The 12333-nt window shown below is 47.5% G+C and overlaps 1 protein-coding gene across 1 annotated transcript; it reads right to left on the reverse strand.

Moving 5' to 3' along the window:
* Window positions 1–6274: 6274 nt before the first annotated feature.
* On the reverse strand, window positions 6275–11924 carry LOC125539332 (ORM1-like protein 3). The gene is made up of 3 exons (XM_048702765.1): window positions 11455–11924; window positions 9492–9640; window positions 6275–6671 (listed from the first exon to the last, which is right to left on the reverse strand). The coding sequence occupies exons 1-3, from the start codon at window positions 11638–11640 to the stop codon at window positions 6533–6535; spliced, it is 474 nt and encodes a 157-aa protein (XP_048558722.1). The 5' UTR covers window positions 11641–11924; the 3' UTR covers window positions 6275–6532.
* Window positions 11925–12333: the final 409 nt, after the last annotated feature.

Raw genomic sequence — 12333 nt, forward strand, 5'->3', positions numbered from 1 at the left:
TCTATATGTGTATAACTTCATTAGTAGTTGGTCCACCTTATAACCTCATAAAGCGTCTTTGGTCTCGTGCTAGAGCCGGCTACTAATCAAGAGCCCGTTTCTATTCTTTCTCTTCTTCTCTCTTCTTCAACTAAGTAAAAATATAATATTCTAGTTCTTATATCCTGTTTATGTCACCTTATTGTACTTGCTCTGACCGTCAACCACTGCACCGCGCGTCATCGATTGGAGAGGGGGAGACCGGTGAGGCTAGGCTAGCTGCCTCACTGTCGCTAAAACTACTGGCATGTACTAGGCGCCCATGTGCGACGTAGCTAGCCACACATTACATCTGCGCCGTCCTTTTTACACATGCCGTATTTTTCCTTGCACGTACTGCACGGCGATGGGCGACGGCTCAGCACATGTGCCCGTAGGCATGCGTGCCTCTGCACATACGGCTGCCATGGCTACAGTACAGTACGAACACGCACAAAAAATTACAAAAGGAGAAGGCGAGGTACGGGCGTCAGAGAGTGGGCAGGGCAGGGCGCCAGGGCGGGCATGCATGGGCTCCTGCCGCCGTGTCTTTTCTCTTCCTTCTATCCTTCCATTGGCGGGCTTTCGCACCGCGGTGGGCGAGGGGGGGAAGGGGAAGGCAGGAGGGCTAGCTAGGCGCCAGCGACGGTTCGCTCCCGGCAGGGAAAGGCCGGCGCCGGCCGGCATGTGGCGCCATCCGGATGTGTTTGGCCGCATGCAAACAACGCGATCCATCGACCGTCATGGACTGCAGCCAGAACGAGCTCCTCTCACCGACCGGCTGGGAGTTGCATCAGCGCCACATGACATGAGTATTTGGCACGGGTCACGTTCTGGCTATGGCATGGCACACGGCCATCTGTGTGACCATGAACGTTTTTACGTAGTTGACGCTGTGCAGTGAGATTGTAAGGGCATCTCCAACGCTGTTGACGCTGTGCAGTGAGATTGTAAGGGCATCTCCAACGCTGAGCCGTAAATTCCTTTGATATATGTCCCTTTTTTGTGTCCGAACGGGAGGGAGCCGTTAATTACAAAGTACTCCCTCCGTCCCAAAATTTTTGTCTTAAATTTGTCTAGATACGGATGTATCTAACACTAAAATGTAACTATATACATCCGTATTTAGATAAATCTAAGACAAGAATTTTGGAACGGAGGAAGTATCTGGTTGAGAGGAGAAAAAATAAGTGAAGACTATCGGTGGGATATTGTGGAGTAATTGACAAAAAACTACCACATTTCACGCATCCGTCCCACAGAACTGCCACATTTTGAAAACTGGCCAAAAACTCTAGATTAGTGCTAATTTCGTGACGAAAAACTACCAAGTTGAGTTGATGACCGTTTTTATGATTTTAAACTTGTTTATGACATGTGGGACCGGCATCAAAGTCAACTCTGTTTATTTTGCCCATGAAGTTAACCGTTATGATAAATGGGACCCACACGTCATCATCAACCTTCTTCTTCCTCCCCTCCTTCTCTGTTTGACATTTCAACAAGCATCTTATGTGCATCGGGCAACACCACCGTGCCGACGCATCGACGCCGGTGAGCAGCGGCAGCCCATGGCACCGGCGACCTTCCTCCTCCTCCTCCTGCTCCCTGCTCCCTGTTAAGTGACAGCGCCCCTGCCTACTGATGCACTGCTGCTGCCCCGCTCCGCTAGCTCCGCCCACTACCGCGCTCGCCTGCCGACAGCGCCCATCCCCGCACCGCTAGCTCCGCCCACTGCCGCGCTCTCCTGCCGACAGCGCCCAGCCACGCCCCGCTAGTTCCACCCACTGCCGCGCTCCCGCCGTCGTTGATGCTCACCATGGCCGGAGCACCACTGTCGCCCGCGCTTGCCTTCTTTTGGCCGTGCCCGCGCCGCACCCCTGCGCCTCGCCTTGCCCCCACCGGCGCGTGCTTCGACCGCAACCACCTGTCCGAGGACCGGCGACGCACAGGATGCTGCTCCAGATGGTGGTGTAGGGGAGCACATGAAGTGTTTGTTAAAATGTCAGACAAAGAAAGAGGAGGAAGAAGAAGAATGACATGTGGGCCTGACCTGTCATCACGGTCAACATGACAGTCAAAATAAACGGAGTTAACGATTTCCGCCACGTCAGCCCTGACAAACGGGCCCCTCCTGTCATAAACGTGTTTAAATCGTCTAAACTGGCCATTTTGTGAAAGTGGTAGTTTTTTGTCACAGAATTAGTACTAATCTGTAGTTTTTGATCAGTTTTTAAAATGTGATAGTTCTGTGGGACGGATACGTGAAATGTGATAGTTTTTTGTCAATTACTCGATATTGTGGTATGGTGTCCGGTTGGGAGGAGAGAGATGAGAATGCAAAAAAGAAAGAAGGATGACAGAGAGGCTTTTAGTTGGTCAAGTGGATGTTTGGACTCCCATATAATTTCTCATGCTTGTCTCCACTTTACCAGAAAACAGATGTCCAAATCACTACACGGACCGCTGTAGGACCGTGTTGGAGTACCAAAGTTTTGCAGATCTCCCTTGAAGATGCCTTGAGAGGCCACGCAAAAAAAAAAACTGTGCAATCCTTGGGGTGGTACGTAACTCCTATTGGCGTGTCAACCATAGGCTTAGGCTGGGGCGTAGGGCTGCGACAGTAGAGGTATTTAATTTCGATGGAGTGTGAAATAAAGAATGTTCCTGACAGGTCCATCAGTGGGCGTAGTAGTACTACGATTGTTACGATTTGATGGTGCCGGCCCAGGGATGATCGCGCCCATCAATGCCTTGCCCGTGAGCGATAACGAACTCACTGGCTGCATGCGGTCCTCAACTGAAACGCTCGAGGTCCATCGGCGTACCGGCGGGCCGCGCTACTTGCACCTGCTGCCTAGGTGAGGATAGCTAGTCCTGATGCTGTCGGGGACTTTAATGGTTATAAGCCGATCGTGCGTGATTTCTGGCAACCGTTAGGATATCTTCAACGCGGATCACCAACACGTCATTCGGACACGCTTAGGGACACGCTTAGGGACACTCCAAAGAGGAGACCCAAACGGACACAAAATATGTCATTTTTTGTCCATTTGAGTTGCCTCAGGATCGGTGGACATGCATGTCCGCCCCGTGCACCCAACGCGCACTACCCATTTTGAGCCATGTGGGTGTCACATAGGGTGTTGCGTGTGAGGGGTGAGCATGTGTGTGTGCGCGCGCGTGCGCGCGAGGCGAGCTGAAGCCAAGGTATGAGCCTTTCGCTCGTTGCAATGATGGAAACAGAGCAGTCGACGGCGGGGCATGGCAAGGCGTGGGATTGCGTGGGGCAGAAGCGTGTGAGCTGCGGGTGCGTGGTGCTGTGTGGTGATGCACAGGGGGCGGCGAACCATGTGCTACGTCCTATGGGCGTGCGGCAAGAGCGTGGTGGGCGTGCATCAGGCAGGACCGGATCGATGCCACATGGGGTGGAAACAGGCGGGGAAGGAAGTTGGGACACGCTGAAGCTCACCATGGGCTTGTAGGACACGAAGCGGAGTTCCAGGAGGTGACGGCGTGATGACAGGGAGGCGCTGGCCGCGGTTGTTGCTCTTGGGAAGAACAAGGTGCGACCGAGGAGATGGCTTCCGTGCACATGAGGACGAGGTCATGGGCGCGGGAGACGGCGGCGACCTGCTGCGCTACAGGCTGCATCCAATGGAAGAAGGGGGGTGATCAAGGTCAAGGTGTTGGCCACCGACAAGAGGTCTGAGGCGGCGTCAGAGCCGTGAGTCATGAATAGCCCAGTGGCCGGGCTGGAGCAGTCACCGGGGAAGCGCCCGTGTGATGGATGCGGTGGGTAGGGAAGAGAGAGAAAGGAGGGGGTGGGATGGGGGGGTGGGCCAGGCCGGACGAGGAGGGTAACAAACGGATGTCTAGTCTGATCCGCCTCGACCAAAATTTGACATGAAAATGAGTCGAAATGAACATATGGACTAAATGAGTCGCGCGCGTTGGGTGCTGGCGGACATATTCGAATGAAATGGGTCTCAGTGTGGAGTTGCCCTTGGCCATTTAATAGGGATCATCAAATTAAAATTGGACCGGTCCGGATGTTCTAACCTCACAAATGAGTAGCAAATCGGGCAAGCTCCACGGGAGTCTGAACGTCCGTCATATCAAAGGACCCATCAAAAGCCCGCTCGAAGCCTATATTTTTTGAACTCCACTACAAATCTGACACTAGAATTTGTACCATGGAAAATCGAACATTTTTTGTGGCAAATCATGTTCTTGGTGGATGGAAAATTTAGTTGGCGAGCATGGCAAAATCCATCTTTATTCTTTTTTGTCAGAGAAATTGCTGTGCTTACAAACTAAATTTGTTATCATTGCGCCAACATAAATTAGCATGCAGACTAAATTTGTTATCATCACACCATTATAAATTTACATGAAACACACCAGATTTGTTATGTCTAAAAATCTGACGTGAGATTTTTAGTGTCTTTGCATTTTTCTCACAATCTTGCTCTCCGTCTCAGCTGACTTTTTGGATAAAGAGCGTATTATATGGACTCATGATGTTGCATTAACAACATATGATCATTATGAGCACACCTCCGGCCTTTGCACAACTAGAATGCACACGTCCAATATCGACACACACACTCAAAGAAAAAAAAACCACAAAAGTCTCGTCTAAGAAAACTCAAGCATACAAGGGCACTATCAACATCAATCACCACCGATGAGAGCACCCGAACCGTGAGAAAAGTGCTTCAAAAAACGCGGACGCATCAGGAAGCCAGGACTAGTACGGGTACAATGCTGGTTCCAATGGGAAATTCAATCTCGCCGCGCGGCTGGGGTTTGTGGCTCGAAGATTCGCAGCTTGGGCAAGCTGTCTTCGGTAATCGGCACGCACAAGACTGTAGAAGCTGACGGCCGCAGATGGTGGTGGGCTTGTACAACATGGAGAGCAAAAGGTTGTCGTGGCGAAAAAGCAATGGCGCCTGGCCAACGATTTCAACTCGAATCTCGGTCGACCTCCTGCGTGCGTATCTGCCTGTGGATTACGCGCAGGTCACCGGCCGGCCGGGGATCTGGACCCAAATGCTGCCGCCGTCCCATTCACCTTGGTCGGAGTCGATGCCGCCCGCACTCGCTGACACGGGGAGCATGCGCCACGGTAAAATTGTCTAGACTAGATGCACGGTCAGCTCGGCCATCGATTCTCACACTGGACGCGCCTAGCCAATGTGGTCTCGCACAGAGCGGGAAGAAGCACGGTCAGTCCAAGCTCGGTGGCAGGGCCGGCAGATTTTTGCCGAAAGGCGGTTCGGTGGACGGCTCAGGTGATGGTGAATGATACCACATACACCCCGAATGGAGTAAGGCATAGCCTGGCTAGGTTTCCTTTTTCTTTTTTTGCATGCTGAAACAATGACCGGGACTCTCAAGTCGCAAGATCCGGCCATGGTACGCTGGAGCTGTGGCTTATTGGTGATGGGGGGCACTGTTCTTGACTGAATAGGGAGTCCTCGCGTCGCCACTTTCCTTCGTCGCGAAGCAAGAAACTCCAGCCGCGAGGTCGAATTTCCAGCCGCGATGGTTGCGGCAGTGTTCCGACCGCACGGACGATGGTGATGGTTGCAGCAGTTGACGTGGACTGCATCTGTGACGAGCATTCGCACTCAACTCAAGATTGAAGGAAAACAAGTGAAGGGTATGCGCATAGTAGCAAACGGGTTGTTTGACCTTCCATGGCCTCTAATAAAACATAGGTTCTACTTTCTGTCTGATGAACATGATTTTTGGCCAGCCAAGTCACCTGCAGTGCAGTGACAACCGGGATGTGTGTATGGTAAATAAGTGATGACACTGAAAAGATACATGAAATATTTGTAACCAAATTAGATGGTTAACTCCATAGTTCTGATGTTGCCATGCATCAACATTATCCAAATGAAGGCTGCTTCCATACCCCAGAGAAGAAGGTTGCAGGGGTACAAAACAAGTAGTAACAAAAACACTATAGAATGATCAATCCAGGTTCCCAATCCTAAGGTGAAGTGTTGGCATACACAACCATTTCCCATACAAATTTCAGGAGAGAAGGGCATCTCATCCAGATTACTGTACTTCTCTGGGTCTCACTGCACAAAACACTATCGACCAGAACAGTTTGCTAGTAGGTTTGCACACGACCTGATGGCCTATGGACAAGCACGGATGCACACACAATTCCTTTTGATCTTACCTCAAACTGAGGGGAATAGAACGGAAAATTTCAGGCACGGAGAAACTGTACATGTATCAAGTGACAAATACTTGCAACAAAACATATAGCAGCATAAAGAGTCTACAGAACGTGTCGGGCAAAGTTGCAAAACAGCATCATTTTCCAGGCCTTTTAGCGTTTCTCTGTACAATGATCACATGTCATCTACTAACAGCTCTCAAACACTACACACTGGTACTCTGACGAGCGAATTCAGAACTAGGTGCAACACCATCCAGCCATTCAAATGAAACATGATATTGAGTGCTGTCTACCCTGGGACGCTGCCGCTTAGTTACCGGCATTGATTCCAAAAATCCGGACCTTGTGCATGTTCGGTAGTTTCGCAACAACCAGTACTGTGACTGCAATGGTGTTCAAAAAGAGCATAGGATGTTGATAGTCTGTGGTGTGCGAAGCGATCAAGTACCTGCAAGGGAACAGAGACATCCCCGTAAATCACGATGCTCACTCAGATCTATAAAGGACAATGGACAGAAATCATGAATATATGAGGAAAAGAATGTGTTCACGCTCATAAAAGGGCTAAGGAATTCACACATTCCGTAAGATCAGGTGACCTGGTAGCTATGAAAATAGCATAGTTAAACTAAACAATCTTCACTCATTATTATAATTTTGCACAGCAAAATTATATTTTGAAAAAAAAATATGAGAACCCAGTCCTCTAGTAAACTACTCCCTCCGTCCCATAATATAAGAACGTTTTTAACACAGGGGGTATCTTTTATAAGGAAAAAATAGTCATACTGTACCCAAATATATGAAGAATTAGAAGCATGCCGAACATGAGTTTTTGAGGACAAACTAGCAGCTTAATATGATTGTAAAAAAAACTATCAGCTTAATGTATTAAGATTAATTATTTCTTTGCACTTCATGGATAAAAGCGAAGATTTCATGTCGTTGAGTTGTCAAGTCCAAGGCACTATGTTGCAATGGCAGCGATTGGGCGTTAGGCGAAAATGATAAAAAGTTACAATTACAAGGCTGGAAATATTTACTTGTAACCTAATATGGCAGCAAATTACAAGCCTGGACTATATGGGCCAGTAGTAACCCTAGCAGCTCTATTGCTTTTGCTTGCATGCTCTCTCTCTCTTCTCTCTCCAACCCAGCTCCCATGTACGGCGCTGCCTAGGCCTACTTCAGTAAACTCCAGTAGTTACCAGCTCTACTTCAGTAAACTCCAGTAGTTACCCAGCTCCGCATCTCCTCTGTCCGTGAGCAAATCGGCCACACCGGCGGCGGCCCCTCTCTCGACTCTCGCTCGCTCCACATCAGAAGTTGTATCACATTCTTGGGCCAAAACCGAAGCTTATACCCCCGATTCCCCCTTGGCCGAGCAACGGAGTTAGCTGTGGCGACGCTAGGCGGCATGGTGTCATCATTGATTTCTGGGCTCTTGCCTAACTGAGAAATTCTGGGTGGCGCTCCCAGTCGTCCACTTCAGAGTGCCCACATGATGTATGATGTTTAGGCAATTACTTATTTCCTTGGATAAAAGAGGGCAATTATGTGGCATTATTATTATTTACTACTCCCTCCGTTTCTAATAAAGTCTTTTTAGAGATTTCAATACAAACTACATACGGATGTATATAGAAATATTTTAGAGTGTAGATTCACTCATTTTGCTCCGTAAGTAGCCCCTTATTGAAATCTCTAAAAAGACATATTTAGGAACGGAGGGAGTATGTCTCTATGCGGAAATTTAGTACTCCTCTGTACCAAAATGTAAGACATTTTTGCAGAGAATACACATTGATAATATGCCATGTCGAAAGAACACACATTTCTTCAAGAACAGATACAAATCAGCAGGCCTGTTCTGAACACAAGAGAAGCATGTTGATCAACGTGGTGAAGATCATTAAGACTTAGCAATCTACAATCTAGTGGATATAAGGTTCATATCGTTCTGTACTTAACAGACCAATATGGCCGATACTGTGGCCTATATGACCGCAATATGGTTCGATACTTCCATATCGACAAGCAGCCCAAACCACAATATCAACTGATATTGCAGCCGCAACAAACAATATGTAGAATTCCATCTAGGTATAAGTTTTGTTGTTTCTGTGAGGAGCTAAGTAAAAAAGGTTGATAACTGAAAATAGATAATCTGGAAATATCAATCTGTATTTAGTCGTCCTACAAGAATAACATGCGGCACGCAGAATTGCTACCACGACAAAAAACTAATCAAATCTCATGAAGTGTCGCATATGATGGAAACGAAGATTTATTGTGCATAATTAAATCTCATTAAGTGTCTCATATGATGGAAATGAAGATATATTGTGCCTCATCCCAAATTTAATGTCCATGGACTAAATGAGAAACAGATTTTGCGGAAGGATTTCTTTTTTAAGTTCTATCCACACGTTCAAGTGTGGCTATTAAAGCGAAACATATTTCATATATGCCAAACAATCACTATTTACCTTTATCAAAAAAAGACACAGCATACAGGGTTTTGATTTTCCACCATAATTCATGCATATAAATGTGACTGATCTGTCCACTCATAAAGAAAAAACTAAAATTGTACTGTAATTCAATTAAACAGAGTAATCATATGACTAACTATGTTATCAGATGGCAGGCGAACAATTCTAGCAAACGCAAAAAATAGTATGATCAGTTGGGACCACTTCTGATTTTGCTTGCTCACACACCAACCACAAACATGATCACCGCCAAGTATTTAACCAGTTTGCCGCCGAGTTTAGTTACCACTAACCAGACGTGAATAATCAATTATTAATGATAATGAAGTTAATCAAACAAATTTTTCCATAAAAACACTTATGCATGAAGACCACAAGAAATTAAGATATAACATGCAATCACTAAAGTACAAGGGATGGCCCATCTAAATTTACCATATGAGATCCTTGATCGAATTTCTATAAACATTTAAGAACTTGCATTGATGAATTATAGTTCCTTCGATGATTCGATGTCGCTTGCACAAAATTAGTATATTCATACATCAGAGCAATAGAGCAATGCCCAATCCTTACACATGTATAATGGTGTGAATATGCGAGTTAGACCTAGATGTTACTAACAAGTGTTCTTTGCATAATTAATGAATAAGTGTAGTATTTTCTGACTAGCCAGAATCAATCTTTGTGCATACATCCTGCCACACTGTACCTTGCCAAATAAGCCCCCAAAAGCAGTAGTATTAAAAAAATTGAAACAGAATAACACTTACAGGACTACAGGAACCACAACAAGAAATTTTCTGTTGCGAGTAAGCTGCTTGCCGTTGTCCATTTGCTCCCACCAGGTCAATCGATTATACATCCCCTGATCATCAGCAAATGGAGTTCCCTTCTTCCAGTGGAAGAAGTGGTATGTAATCTGAAATGAAGATTCAATTAGGAAAGCAATGAAAATAGAAAAGTAATTTCTAGATAGTATGTTTCATTCTATAATCTTATGAGAAAAATAGCAATATTTTTTACTTCCAGAACTGAGGTTGGGCAAACTAGAACTGCGGTATTCACAGCCAGAATGATTTCATGGATTTTGCCACTACATTATTATACTTAAAGTAGCAAAAGAATGATTAAAGGCAAGCTATTTATTTGGCTATTATGAAACAGTAAACATTCAAACTAGAATACACTTCATGTGAAGGTTAATCTCCATGCCAATTGAGTAAACATTCAAACTAGAATACATTCAAACTAGAATACACTTCAAACTAGAATACACTTCATGTGAAGATTATACATCCCCTGGGTTGAACCTATCAAGGTTTTTGAGTCGCCGAGTCAAGCCAAGTCGCCGAGGCTGCGGCTAGTGACTTGCTGGCTTGAGTCAGCGACTTGGCTTGATTAGTCGCCCCAAGTCGCCATGGCACAACAGTACATAGAGCAGCAGAGCACATAGATATACAGCAGCAGAAGAGCACATATACAACAGAGAAAATATACTACATCTAAGCAGAGCACATATAGAGCCCACCCTGCGCTCTCTTTCCTTCGGTCCTCCTCCTTCCCCAGTCCCCACATGATCACATATACAGCAGCAGCAAGCCACGTGAGCCAGTGAGCCAGCGAGTCGTGCGACTAATCACCCCAAGTCGCCGGCGAGCCACGTGAGTCGCGCGACTTGCCCCCTGAGTCAAGTCACCTGCGCGAGCCAGCCACGCCGCGACGACTTGGCAATTAGTCGGCGACTAATCGGCGATTAGTCGGCGACTCAAAAACAGAGGAACCTATTCTCTAACACGACGCATCACCTCTGATTCTTTGCAGTCTTTAGGGACGAAGGAAATGCTTCGTATATAGATACTGACTTAGGGTGTATTAAGGACAATACGAGCTTGGAAATGTGGCAAATTGTGGTTAATTCGCCCTAGCAAGTAGTCGGTACTATCCAAGAATACATGAATGATATATATAGTAAACAGACAGTGTAGGGAGCACTGCATAACTATATGATATCTAAGCTAAAAAGCACTGTATAACTATATGAACTCTGTGCTAAAAAGTCTTTGGAAGTGTATGTCAGCAGACAGAATGCTAATCGGTGTACTCTGCTATTTCAGCTACTATACACCCAACAGGGGCATAACTATGGTTTGCTATTTCAACACTTTGAGGATGGAAGGGGAGACATCAATCCTTGCTAGTGATACTTATCTAGTCTGTATACCCATAAGGCAGGAACATGCAAAACATAACAACAAAATGATGGTAAGCTGAAACCTGAATGCATAGAGGATTAGATAGAAATCCTAAAACACCGTGGTGCATGGACTGAAATGCTGGCTACCGTGGAGGCTTGGAATTCCATTAGTCTCAAACTACGGCTAGTGCTTGCTGGCACGCGAATGATGAGTGGTTGAGTAGGGGGGACGCATCCAGCACCAGTAGGGTGGGAAAGCCAAGCCAATACTAGCACCAACAATTAGTTGGCAGGTTGGGCGAATGCGTCATAGCAATTTGTAGCTAGGGGAGGCGATGGGTAGGCAGATGCGAACGATCTATCCCAATTCCTGACCGCACGAAGCAAGCAATCGATGTAAACTAACTCGAGCCGCAAGCCTTCAGATCCACGGGGGGGCGCCCAAGCCAAGCAAGCAGCCAATCCCCATCGCAATCCTAATCCAGGAGAGAGGCGGAGATATGTGGGGGGGGGGGGGGGGGGGGGGGGGGGGGGGGTACCGCGAAGTGGCCGAGGTTGACGAGCGTCCAGGCCATGCCGGGGGTGCAGCCGAAGATGGAGAGGATGAGGAGCCAGGAGACGAAGAGGATGAAGATGTAGGTGGTCCAGACCCCCGGGTACATGAACCACTCGGTGTTCTTGTTCAGATCCGGCGGGGGCACCGCCTGCACGTACAGCTTCGCCATCGATCCCCTCCCCTCCCTCGCCCTACCGGCGCGCGCGTGCTGCGGGGCGGTGGCTCCGTCCGGCTCGGCGTCGCGGGAGCTGCGGCCTGCGTGCTGCTGCGGGCTGAGAGGCCGGAATGGATCGCCGCTATGTAGGAGGGGCCTGGTTTGTTGCCGGGGAGGGGAGGGGAGGGTGGGGTGAGGGTAGGTCAGCGCGGAGGAGGAGGAAGGTTCAAAGATGGGGGACGGAAGAGTATTTCCTGCGAGAGGAGGAGGAGGAGAGGTGAGGTGAGGGTGGGCGACCGACGGGGACGAAGCGACGCCGACCGTAGGATGATGCACGCCGCGACCGCGATCGCGACGGGCGGGCCGCGCTTGGGCCTGGCCTGGTTATTCTGAGCATATTTTCTCTCTTTTTTTTGTATATTTTCTCCTGCTTCCTCCTTTCTTTGGGTTTTTTTTATTTTGCCCGGCCGTAAAGCGAGATGTTTGTTCTCGTTGAATTTGTTTTCCTTTTTTGGGGGAGCGAATGTTCTGGTTAGATTTTGTTCGATTGTTGGTTGGGATGCTCTTGTTGGATTTGTGATGGTTTAGTTGCGCTAACTTGTAAGATGTTCTAGATTTTCACTCCTGTTTATTATTGGACAAACTAATGCGTCGTTTTCAGTGCTCGGTGATGTTCATCCTATCATGCCCCCTTGAAGAATGTCTATG

The sequence above is a fragment of the Triticum urartu genome, chromosome 2 (genome assembly GCF_003073215.2).
Source record: "Triticum urartu cultivar G1812 chromosome 2, Tu2.1, whole genome shotgun sequence".
Lineage (NCBI taxonomy): Eukaryota > Viridiplantae > Streptophyta > Magnoliopsida > Poales > Poaceae > Triticum > Triticum urartu.

What these genes read in the sequence shown, in the direction of transcription:
- LOC125539332 (XM_048702765.1), bottom strand. Translation starts at nt 11,640, where the DNA reads ATGGCGAAGCTGTACGTGCAGGCGGTGCCCCCGCCGGATCTGAACAAG. An exon ending in TCAACCTCGGCCACTTCGCG is followed by an intron (nt 9,641 to 11,454) that starts GTACCCCCCCCC and finishes TCTTCATTTCAG; the next exon opens with ATTACATACCACTTCTTCCA. An exon ending in GTTGTGGTTCCTGTAGTCCT is followed by an intron (nt 6,672 to 9,491) that starts GTAAGTGTTATT and finishes GTTCCCTTGCAG; the next exon opens with GTACTTGATCGCTTCGCACA.